Source organism: Symphalangus syndactylus, chromosome 9 (genome assembly GCF_028878055.3).
Source record: "Symphalangus syndactylus isolate Jambi chromosome 9, NHGRI_mSymSyn1-v2.1_pri, whole genome shotgun sequence".
NCBI classification, from domain to species: Eukaryota; Metazoa; Chordata; class Mammalia; order Primates; family Hylobatidae; genus Symphalangus; species Symphalangus syndactylus.
In genome coordinates, this window is record NC_072431.2 from 133,769,720 (window position 1) to 133,782,933 (window position 13,214).

General features: G+C 33.9%; 1 protein-coding gene across 3 annotated transcripts in view; it reads left to right on the forward strand.

Annotated features, from left to right (window-relative positions):
• BRD10 (bromodomain containing 10) overlaps nucleotides 1-13,214 on the forward strand; it is an 87,698-nt gene that overhangs the window by 55,716 nt on the left and 18,768 nt on the right. For 2 of the 3 annotated variants that reach the window (XM_055294292.2, XM_055294293.2), the window contains exon 5: nucleotides 5,458-5,547. The exons of the other annotated variant lie outside the window; for it this stretch is intronic. In XM_055294292.2, coding sequence (XP_055150267.1) covers nucleotides 5,458-5,547 — 90 coding nt within the window. The remainder of the gene's footprint in view (nucleotides 1-5,457; nucleotides 5,548-13,214) is intronic. 3 annotated transcript variants of the gene reach the window in all.

Consider the following 13,214-nt stretch of genomic DNA (forward strand, 5'->3'; position numbering starts at 1 on the left):
AATGAAAGCTTAGATATAAACTAAATCCTAAAACTATAATACAAGTTCAGTTGTTAGATTTCTTTATTTTGTTTTGTTATAAAGACCCTTTTAAAAAGAATATAATATAGTAGAAGTCCTGGGTTCTGTGGTTTCCTCTATCAGTGTGTCATCTTAGGTCACTTTACCTCTGTTAGTTTAATTAGCTTTTATATGAATTGGAGATAGGTCTCTTTAGCCTAGGATAAGGCTTGGACAAATTACACATTTTTAGTCCCTTTCAGCTCTGAGGTCTGTGATTTTGTAGCTCTGCCATGGATTGTATTAAATGAGAGGTTAACTTGAGGGAGTGTGACAGCCTTGGAGAGGTTCTTCCTGGGAGGTAAAACTCTTCTTGTAACCTCTGCGGCTTGACTGAAAACCTCCTCTCGTAAGTGTTAGCAATGCGACCTGACTGTAATCTGAACTGCTATGGAGTTTCATGTTCACCCCTGCAGGCCCTGTGCCTCAGATATGTTTTTCAAATGCAAGATAATGAGAAGGAGGTTTTAATAAGGTGTTTTGCTTTGTTCAAAAAAAAATCTATGTTCTCCTTTTTTAAGTTGAACTTTATTTATTGGGTTGATTCTGTTTTTAAAAACATCATATGAAGTTGAGTTGAATGTAATGGCCACATATATGCCTTATTTCGGAGGCAGAAGAGAGGCAGTAGAGTTGTATATGACGTTGAATTGGCATAAGTCAAACTAATTGTGTTCCTATTCAGTTTTATAAAAGGTTAATTTGATGGTATATATTGGGTATATATATTAGGTATACATTAAATATATATAGAGAGAATATAAGTTTTAATATATAAAGTATAAATTGTTATGTAGCTATTAACATCATTTTAATATAACCTCAGAATAAATATTATAGCTAAAAATATTTTAAGAAACAGTTGTCTTATCATTGTACATTTAATTCAATATGCCATTCCCTATTTGGAAATTAATCTTCTTATATTTGCATACTCATTGGCTCCATGGTACCAGAATGTTCCAGTGGCCATGTTGATTTACAATTCATTGTCAGTACCTTACTACTCAAAAATGTTATTTGCAGACAATACCTGGGAACTTGCTAGAAATGCAGAATCCAAGGTCTCACCTCAGACCTACTAAACAAAAAACTGTTTTATTAAGATCCCCATGCAATTCTTATGCACATTAAAGTTTGAGAAGTACTAATTTAGTACAGTTTACTAACTAGATACAGCCACTTGAAAGTGTTATTTTATGTAGCTCTTAGCTGTATGATTTCATTCATGGTTTGGCTTCAGAACTGTGTTATCTCTTGCCGTAAATGGAACATAAATATCTGTTGACTTCATAACTAATTGATAATTAAAAGATCTCAAAATGTTTTAGGGCATGTTTAGCTGTAGGGGTATATGTCTTCATTGTTCCTGTAAGTTTCTATGAAGAGATAACTGTGTTATCTCTTCCTTTAAATGGAACATAAATATCTGTTGACTTCATAACTGATTGGTAATTAAAAGATCTCAAAGTGTTTTAGGGCATGTTTAGTTGTAGGGGTATATGTCTTCATTTAGTTGTAAGGGTATATGTCTTCATTGTTCCTGTAAATTTCTACAAACTGCATGCAAAATATACCCTATTCCTTGTGTAGTGAGACAACTGAGATGCAAGTAAAAATTCCTCTGTGGTTTGCCATATGTGCAAATAAGAAATCTATGATTTGAATGGTATTGCCTAGGTTTTCTTGTAGGATTTTAATGGTTTTAGGTCTAACATATAAGTCTTTAATCCATCTTGAATTAATTTTTGTATAAGGTGTAAGGAAGGGATCCAGTTGCAGCTTTCTACATATGGCTAGCCAGTTTTCCCAGCACCATTTATTAAATAGGGAATCCTTTCCCCATTTCTCGTTTTTGTCAGGTTTGTCAAAGATCAGATAGTTGTAGCTATGCGGCATCATTTCTGAGGGCTCTGTTCTGTTCCATTGATCTATGTCTCTGTTGTGGTACCAGTACCATGCTGTTTTGGTTACTGTAGCCTTGTAGTATAGTTTAAAGTCAGGTAGCGTGATGCCTCCAGCTTTGTTCTTTTGGCTTAGGATTGACTTGGCGATGCGGGCTCTTTTTTGGTTCCATATGAATTTTAAAGTAGTTTTTTCCAATTCTGTGAAGAAAGTCATTGGTAGCTTGATGGGGATGGCATTGAATCTATAAATTACCTTGGGCAGTACGGCCATTTTCACGATATTGATTCTTCCAACCCATGAGCATGGAATGCTCTTCCATTTGTTTGTATCCTCTTTTATTTCATTGAGCAGTGGTTTGTAGTTCTTGAAGAGGTCCTTCACATCCCTTGTAAGTTGGATTCCTAGGTATTTTATTCTCTTTGAAGCAATTGTGAATGGGAGTTGACTCATGATTTGGCTCTCTGTTTGTCTGTTATTGGTGTACAAGAATGCTTGTGATTTTTGTACATTAATTTTGTATCCTGAGACTTTGCTGAAGTTGCTAATCAGCTTAAGGAGATTTTGGGCTGAGACAATGGGGTTTTCTAGATATACAATCATGTCATCTGCAAACAGGGACAATTTGACTTCCTCTTTTCCTAATTGAATACCCTTTATTTCCTTCTCCTGCCTGATACACCAAAAGCAATGGCAACAAAAGCCAAAATCAACAAATGGGATCTCATTAAACTAAAGAGCTTCTGCACAGCAAAAGAAACTATCATCAGAGTGAACAGGCAACCTACACAATGGGAGAAAATTTTTGCAACCTACTCATCTGACAAAGGGCTAATATCCAGAATCTACAATGAACTCAAACAAATTTACAAGAAAAAAACAAACAACCCCATCAAAAAGTGGGCAGAGGACATGAACAGACACTTCTCAAAAGAAGACATTTATGCAGCCAAAAAACACATGAAGAAATGCTCCTCATCACTGGCCATCAGAGAAATGCAAATCAAAACCACAGTGAGATACCATCTCACACCAGTTAGAATGGCCATCATTAAAAAATCAGGAAACAACAGGTGCTGGAGAGGATGTGGAGAAATAGGAACACTTTTACACTGTTGGTGGGACTGTAAACTAGTTCAACCATTGTGGAAGTCAGTGTGGCGATTCCTCAGGGATCTAGAACTAGAAATACCATTTGACCCAGCCATCCCATTACTGGGTATATACCCAAAGGACTATAAATCATGCTGCTATAAAGACACACGCACACGTATGTTTATTGCGGCACTATTCACAATAGCAAAGAGTTGGAACCAACCCAAATGTCCAACAACGATAGACTGGATTAAGAAAATGTGGCACATATACACCATGGAATACTATGCAGCCATAAAAAATGATGAGTTTGTGTCCTTTGTAGGGACATGGATGAAACTGGAAAACATCATTCTCAGTAAACTATCGCAAGGACAAAAAACCAAACACCGCATGTTCTCACTCATAGGTGGGAATTGAACAATGAGAACTCATGGACACAGGAAGGGGAACATCACGCTCCGGGGACTGTTGTGGGGTGGGGGGAGAGGGGAGGGACAGCATTAGGAGATACACCTAATGCTAAATGACGAGTTAATGGGTGCAGGAAATCAACATGGCACATGGATACATATGTAACAAACCGGCACATTGTGCACATGTACCCTAAAACCCTAAAGTATAATAAAAATAAATAAATAAAAAAAAATAAAATAAAATAAAATAAAGAAATCTATGATTTGGTATTAACAGGTACAACCAAGTTCGGTGAAAAGAGGTATAGCCATCCATCTGCAAGCTCTGGGGCAAATTTGACACAGTCATCATAATAGCAGATTATACTATGAAAAGTTTAGTCCTCGCTGAATACTTAATAAAAATCCACTGTAGGGACAACATTGTTCCAAGTCTTCATAGTTGCAATAGAAGTTGAAGAAGCTCTCTAGTTCTAGACCCACTTACCTGGTTGGCCAGTCCACTGCTTGACCATCAGCATTTCTTTCATAAGTAAATTTGGCAAATTGGAATGTGTAGTTTCTAATAAATATCAGCTACACTGTCCCACTACACCACTGTATTGTTTCTACTCTCAAATTGTTTAATCTGGATTATTTAAATACATATTTTCCCTACTTGGTCAATTCTATGAGTTTGAAATTATATAGATATTCCTACTATGTAATTGTTAATACAAATTATCTGTGATCATTTTTTCTTAATCTCTTAGGTTGAACTGTCTTGCCATTTTTGTAGATAAAAAGCTTATCAGCAATTTCATATGGTTTAACCTAATAAAAGAAATTTAAGGGTCTCTGTCTTGTTTTTGTCACTTAGTAGCCACAAGGAATTATCTTGTTGTAACCCACTTTTGCTTTTATTGTTTTTGTTTGCTCTTCTAACAAAAGAAAGTGCCCTTTAGGAAAACAATCCCCTTACACTGAAATTAATTAATGTAACAAACGTGGGGCTGATAAAAGCTAATGGTGAATTAGTAATTTGTAAGTACAGTATATTTTTAAATTATCACATGGTATAAACATTACAACAAGACTTTTCATTAATCTGAGATTTTTCCTCTCTATTTGGTTGCAGTTTTGTTTCAGAAATCTTTTTCACAGTATTTTTTTTAAAATAGCTTAAATTATTTTAGGAAAAGAGTATATTGAACGAATTGGAGAAATTCAGTATACTTTTACAAAAACTAAGATGTAGTTACTAATATTTTTGTTGCTGTTGCTGACAGTTCACTAAAACTTTAGTAATTAAACCAAGCTAGTTTAGTTGTTAGTAATTAATAATTATTTTGGCCATTTGCCAGTGTTACCAGGTGAAATGAAATGAGCCACACAATTATGAAAGGAAATAGATGCTATCTGTGGAGATGGTTTGATTAAAGACTACTAAACTGATATTAAGAATATGTACTTCATTTTGTTTAGGTCTTTGAATGTATTACATATAGTTGCAGTCCTTTTAGCAATCCCACCAGCAATAACTAAGGTTTGTTACATCGTATAGTTAGCAAACCAAGGCAAAGGTGTAACAGTTCTCCAGGAGTGTGTTTATTCACCTGCTGGGAGACTGCCTGATGAAACATTTCTTAAAGGTGATTTGACAACCTGTGAAATCTAGGGTGAGTTTCCAGATCTTTGTCATTCTGGGCTGAAAGTTAATAATGTTAAGAAAGTACCCGAATTATAAAGCAAACTGAAAGGTGGGGATGTGGGATGAAACCACCAATGTTGAAATTTCAGCTTCTTTTATACTAAGCCTGAAGTTCATACATCATAGCAAGTAAATGTATTTGAAAATATAAACTGCAGAGCTTTTCTTGCTTTTTACTATTACAGAGAAAAATAATTGTGAATTCAGTGTGTGTTAAAACAACTTCTGTTACCACATTTTGGGTGTTTTATATTATGTGTTATCAAGCTGTGTTTTTGTGTTTTATTTTAGCTTATTTGCACTAATCTTGATGAACTCAGGGAATTAATCACAAAAATCGAGAATGAACTCAAAGATCTGGAAAACAGTAGAAAAAAATCGGTAGGTGTTGATCCAAAAGTTCTATCTATTATTGTCAGCATTAAAATTTATTTCCTGCTTTTTCCTAAAGCCTTTTTGAAATCTTGTTTTCCTGGATTACATGAAAATTTACAAGGAAAGATAGAAACATTGTTTCTTTTATTTCTCCTGTGTGGTCTAGTTTTCATTTTTAATAGACAGAAATCGTGCCGGGGCAGTTAAATTAATTTTGTTTGCCTGGTTTGTATCAGGTGTAGTTGTAGATATTTCCCAGTATACTGGCTGGTTGTTTTCTGACTGGTAGTTTTTTGGGTAATGTTTGCCTTGCAAATATTCTTAATAATTATATGCTTTTAATGGAAGTTTATTGCTTAGTAACATAAAATTTTAATTCAGTGTAACAGAAAAACAGATGTAAATTGTTTAATACTGCCCCAGATAATTTTGATACGTACTTAACAATATGACTTTTTTAAGAACCTTTATCTACTGAAAGTTTTTTTAACTTTCATTATTTCCTCTAAATTATAATTAATCTTTACTTTCATATTCTAATATTTTTATTGTTCTTGAGAGACTAGAGTTTAAGGGCATATATTTATTCACCTGATACTTGGTAAAACACTCAATTGTGCTATTTATTAAATCAATAACACTTATTTAACTAGCATTTATAGTTGGACTATGCACAGATTTTAAACACAATTACATACCAATAAATAAATGGGAAACGGTTTAAACCTGAAGAAAATCATTTTTTTAAAACCTTTTGTTTTCCGCCTTAGGAATATCATGAAGCCACTTTTAGATCTATGCTCAGAACCTGTTAATATAAATATGTATAAAATATGGTTAGTGATTCAGCAAGTTTGATATCGGCAGATTTGTATTAGTCATTTTATATGTTGTTAGGAAAGACGTGTTGGTAGCACTCTGAAAGGAGGAGATTGCAGTACCATAAAAGTACAACCTTCTGAAGTTACTTAGTACTAGGGTGAAACAGCCTTAAGCATTTCAGAAGTCTCATGTGTGACAGATAACCCTGAGAGTATCACGGTAATTTAAGAGAGAGAATAAATGCTCATGATGATAGTCATCAATTAGCAAGAAAACATTATGTTCAATAATTAACTTGAGAATGTGGAAAACTGCATATTTTGGAAATATTTTCATTAAAAATGGTTTAGATTCTTATATTTTTATACGTATACACTTTAGGTGTATAGGCAGTCTCTTGATGTGGAAGACCATGTGTTTCATTAAAATTTACTGCTGTGATATATTCCTCAAATATTTATGTTACGTAAATGTTATTTACTCTGTAGCCAGAGGGTTTTTTTTTTTTTTATGTTTTACGCTCAGAAAGGACTAATTCTGTTCGTTAATAGGAAGGAATAGTCTTTTTAAAATATCAGAGTGTTACTGTTTTTTGTGGAAGTTGTTTTTAGGGAGGTGTCCATATTTCATTCTAAACATTCTGTTAAATTTGCCAATTTTTTATGCTACAGTTAAACGTAACTTTTATTTATTCCCACATTATAAATTAGAGGGTTTTTTAATGCATAGTTTTAAGCATAGTTGAATTATGTACTTATGGCATATATTATAGGAGAAAAAGACTTCTGCAAGCGTTCTAGAGGCTTCTGTAAAGCCATTCACCTCATTTCCATTGGTACTGTCTAGAAGAAGAATAAAAGAAAACATAAACCACAGCCAGGCATAGTGGCTCAGGCCTGTAAACTTAGCACTTTGAGAGGCTGAGGTGGGAGGATTTCTTGAGCCCAGGAGCTCGAGACCAACTTGGACAAAATAGCTAGACCCCGTCTCTACAAAAAATAAAAAATTAGCTCAGCGTGGTGGTGCATGCCTGTAGTCCCAGCTTCTCAGGAGGCTGAGGAAGGAGGATCACTTGTGCCCAGGAGGTCGAGGCTGCAGTGAGCTGTGATCATGCCACTGCATTCCATCCTGGGCAACAGAACCAGAGCCTGAATCAAAAAAACAGAAGAAGAAAACATAAACTACAAATATTTGACATTGTATTCCTTGAGGGCATGTTAATCAGAAAATTTTAGATTACCTAGGGTTTAGTTGATTTGTATCTCTAAACTTTTAACTTGTCCATGCCCCCGATGTTTGCATATTAGTTTTAAAGTACGTTTTCCACCCTTCAAAAAGTAGAAATTCTTGGAACTGTACTTAGCAGGGATAATCTTACTGAGATTACTAACATAAGAGCTCTTTCTCCTTAATTTAAACTGTTTAAAAGATTGTTTACATGAACAGATTATCTTAACCAATGAAACAGCCACACAGCATAAAGCAAATAGACAATAAAAGTTTGCATCTATTGTTCCTTATTTTTTACAAAAGCTAATATTGATTGTGATAGATGTTCTAGGAATTAACTTTATTGAATGTTTATGTTATGTAATGTATGTTATGTTATGTTACGTTATGTTATGTTTTATGTTATGTATGTGTACTGCCAGTTTAGCATCTTTTGGGAGTAAGGTGTTTCACTTAACTGAATTTCTAGATAACTGAAATGTAAACCTTTGATACTAAAACAATTTTAATGGAAAAACTTCCCTGACTCCTTGTCCTAAACACAATTTAACCTTTTCTTTATGACTTGAGGGTCATCATTATGAATAACAATATTGTTTCTCTAAAAATCTGTTGGTATTAGTAGCTCTGATTAAACATTCACCAAAAGGCTTTTAGGTTAATATATTCTGAAGGATTTTGTTTGTATTTTTGCTTTTGTTCTGTCTTTTTTTCATTGCCAGGCTGTCTGTCACCTGTCATTTCTTGTGTGTGTCCATATACTTGCCCTAGCTGATATATTGTGGATTAAGAAAGCAGGTAACCATACTTACTAGAACTGAGTTCATAGTGAGGACCTGAAGGATTTTCTTAATAATGAAGTGTATAAACTTGGTAATAGTGACAACTCTTTTGACTGATTCCTTGTCTTGTGGCCTTCCTTCACTATTGTCAGACAAATGAAGTATTAATACTGATCTTCATAAGAGTATATCATTGTCAAAACTAAGTATGTGGAGTCAAAACAATTCTTTTATTATCAACATTCATATCTATGATAATGGCTCCAGTAACAAGATATATTCCATTATAAATATTTCTTTTTATAAATTATAAATGTCATTACTAAAGATAGAAATTACACATGTGATAAAGGATCTAACATGGATTCATATAATACAAACACCTAGCTGCTTCAGGAGGCTTCTCTGCAGGGACTTTCCAGGTAGTATTTCCTACCAAAGTAGAAAAGCAGCAGGGAAGAATGGTCCCATTTTTTCACTCAGGTAAACATTCCATTTTAAGTTTTTTTGTTTTTAATTAATAAACTTTATTTTTTAGAGCAGCTTTATGTTTACATAACAAGGTCTTTTTAACCTTTTAGAGGTTTTGTCATTGAACTACTCATTGTACTGGAAGACTTAGTGTTTTAAAATTTAGATTGTTTACTCATTCTTGCAAAACAACTAATTTTGTTTATGGTTAATGTGAAGAGAAAAATGCTTTAATTTTCTGAAATTTAAACTTAGTTCACTGGATCCCATCACTCCATTTAGGGGTTTAGTCCAAAAAGTCCTCATCATCCTTTAGATCCTGTGGTACTGAACTTAATTTTTATCTACCAGAGATTTGTTAAAAGTGAGACCTCTGGTTGAGATAAATACGTAGTTTGACAAAGTCCTTTAGTTTTTTCTTTCTCATCATTATTTACGTGATAGCAGTCTTTCATGATCTAGAGAAGAAATCGGAACATTTTGTTTTTATTTTTGTGGCTTTAGTTAGCAGATAAAATTTGCATTTTGCTTAATTATTTAAAAAATACCTGTTTTAATGTAGGAAATTTATTAGTTTTCCTGAAAAATAGAGCTAAGATACTGATAACATTACCTGATCTTATTGTACTTGAAATTTGTTAGCCAGTATTGCTTTCTAAATCATAAAAATTGGAAGATTTCGCCAAACTTATATTTCTAATAATGTATATTTCGTATAATCCCCTTTTCCCTCATATTTGTTTAATGCCGTTTATGTTCTGTCTCATAGTTCTGATTTTCAAAGAATTTTCCGTCTTTTTCAATTAAGGAAAGACCCTTGCAGAGATTGGGCATGAGGAAAAGTGAAAATTTTGCAATAAATATGTTATTTATAAGGAAAAAAACCTCTTCTGGGTTATGTGATGATAAATGAAAGTCTTATAAATATCGATAATTAAATTTTAAATGTAAGACCACATCTTTTCTAATACATCTTAGATAAGCCCCTCAACATTGAATAAGATCTAAGATTTTATTTCTAAATTTTATAATCAATATGTAAGGAAAGCTATACATATTGAGCACAACCGCATGTGTGCTTTGATCCTGTAATGCTATTTGGAATTTAACTTTTGTTCTCCCCATTTCTTCTCCCTACCCCCAAAAGTAATATACACAATGGTGTATTTAGCAGACCACCCCTAGTAGTGGAAATTTGTAAACCATCCATATGTCCAGCAGTAGCGAGATGACCAACCAAACAATATTAACACACTGTTATATAGCTAGTAAAATTGGTAGATCATTGTTACAACACGGAAATATTTGTGAAATGTTAAGTTTTAAGAACATACACAATGGGCCAGGCACGGTGGCTCATGCCTGTAATCCCAGCACTTTGGGAGGCCGAGGTGGGCGGATCATGAGGTTGGGAGTTGGAGACCAGTCTGGCTAACATGGTGAAACCCTGTCTCTACTAAAAATACAAAAATTAGCCTGGCTGTAGTGGCACGTGCCTGTAATCCCAGCTACTCGGGAGGCTGAGGCAGGAGAATTGCTTGAACTAGGGAGGCAGAGGCTGCAGTGAGCCAAGATTGCACCACTGCGCTAGAGATTGTACCACTGCACTCCAGCCTGGGCGACAGAGCAAGACTATCTCAAAACAAAAAGACATACAAAATAATATGTACATAATGATTACAGTATGTAAAAAGGTATGTTAAAAAGAATTAAAGAAATTTCAAGTAATGGATAAAATTAATCTTTATTATGTTCTTAATGTAAATTCAGAATACAATAATAATACTTCTCTTACCTAACCAAAGGGTGTACATTAGCTAGACTGAATATTAGAGAAGTCAGAAGCTTAGATCAGAGATGCTAACCCCCCCAGTTTTTTGGTCACAGAGTTCTGTATAAGCCAGTGATTATCAATCAGGAATGATTTTGCTCCACTTCCCTAGGAGACATTGATTATCATAGTTCAAGAAGTGGCACTGGCATTTAATGGATAGAGGCCAATGATGCTGCTGAACATCCTACATTGTAATGATTCTACAATGCACAGACATTCCTCCACAACAAAGAACTGTCTTGTCCCAAATGTCAGTTGTGCTGAGGTTGTAAAACCCTGGTAAAAGCCTGTATTTGCTAAGGGCCTTATTGTTTCATTCTATCCACTGCTGCCAACTTACTTGGAGAGAAAACAAGTTGATGTTTTGAAAGTTAGGTAGAAATCAGTGAAATCATAATACCAGATCCCATCATAGAGAGAATTCTATTACATAATATACTTCTAATTAAGACTTGTACTTGATAGAACTTGTGATTGTCTGTGTTAACCTTTACCCTTCATGATTCCATCGATGATTAAGAAAGATTCTTGACCTTGGCTTCCCTTAGTATAGGAAATAAGTTACAAACAATATAGTTATATATGTATTTTCTTTATTCAGTTTTAGAAATATGATGTGTATGTTCTTAACTGAAGATATTGTAAGGAATGATAACATAAGTAAATGGAAAAATATTGACAAGTAATGTTATAAAATAATGTTATAAAACTACATATAATGTTATAAAACCACTTATTACACATGTAATGGTAGTGTGTTAATTATGTTATAAAACTACGTGTAATAAGTGGTTTTATAACATTAATAACGGCTTTCACTGTATGAATACTGATATAAGGCAAAGAAATTATTGTGCATTAATCTTGTTTTCTAACACCTGTAAAAAATAAATTTTATTCTATTATATTGAAGGATAATGGAATTTTCCCTCTTCTCTCCATTTCATGTCCCATTTTCTCAGTGAGGTATCAATATTTTTAATATTATAGCCAGCTGTTTAGAATACAAAATCTATTGTACTACAGTATAAGGAGCTTTAAGTACATTCACAGTTCTCAGTAAGCCCTGATTACTTTACTTCATGGCTTTGGTTGTAATAATCTCTAAATTATTCTTAAAATTAGTTTTATTTAGGGTTTTAACAGTCACATCATGTGTACAATATGTTTTTCTAGGTCTTCTGGCAAACTCGTTAATGGTTAACAAAACTGAAAACTATCTCAGCTGTGGGAGAAAATCAATTTACCTTTAAATAGTTACACTAAATCTTTTAAAAATTAAAATGACCTTTTGGAAATGTTGCACAACAGATAAAATGTGCTTTTTACCTGCTTAGTTACAGATTCTAGCCTTATTTACTAGGTAACTATTTTCTGAATGTCTTCTATGTGCTGTGTATAGTACCAGGAACTTGGTAGGAATCCAGAGATTAAAACTAAGTTCCTATCGTCAAGGAATTCACTTACAGAGTAAGATTTTATCCTCAACCTGTGGGTTAAAATATTTATTTATTTTAATTTATTTTTATTATTTTTAAGATAGGGGCTCCTTGCTCTGTCAACCAGGCTGGAGTGCAATGGCACGATCATAGCTAGCTCACTGCAGCCTTGACCTTCTGGGCTCAAGTGATCCTCCCACCTCAGCTTTGAGAGAAGCTGGGACTAGAGGCTCAAACCACCACACCTGGCAAATTTTTGTATATTTTGGTAGAGATAAGGTCTTGCTGTGTTTCCCAGGCTGGTCTCAAACTCCTGGGCTCAATCGATCCTTCTGCCTTAGCCTCCCAAAGTGCTAAAATTTTTATTTTTAATTAGGGTTGGTTGGGCTAGCCCCTGTCGTTTTATAAAATATTTAATCTTTTATTTTCAAGCTGTGTTTATTCATAAGTCACCAGACACCATAGACATTTGTTCACTTCCCTTAATTACATGTTTAATATAATATGTTGTTTGAGAGTAGGGTAGAAGGGCAAATAACATGAATTTTATGGAGAATCAAATGTTAACTGACATGTTCAGAATAATAATGAAAAAGGGGACCTAGATGATAGGAAATGTGAACCAGACATATATGACTGGTAAGGCAAACAAAGCTTCAGTTGACTGTAGTCACTGAATTATTTGAGAATGCATTATCTTCATTCATATCCTGCTCTGCACAACTAAGAACTAGATTTTAACTTTTGTTTACAGTGCTCACTGTTTCTACTTACTGCAGTTTGGCTTGATGGTTTGAATCCCATCAGGGAAACTTGCATGAAAACAATGTTTGAAAACCTCTTTCTTCCAAAGAAAGTTCCCGTTAAAAGGTAAAAAGATTGTACATTGTTTCTACATCAGGCAGGGAGTTAATGCTGTATATTCCATATATCCCAGCACAGAGTTGAGTTTCAAAGGAGTTGACCTAGATACAGATCCTTCTGTAGTCAAGAGCTTTCTAGTGTTTCTTTTTCTTTTTCTTTTTCTTTTCTTTTCTCTTCTTTTTTTTTTTTTTTTTTGGAAATGGAGTCTTGTTCTTTTGCCTAGGCTGGAGT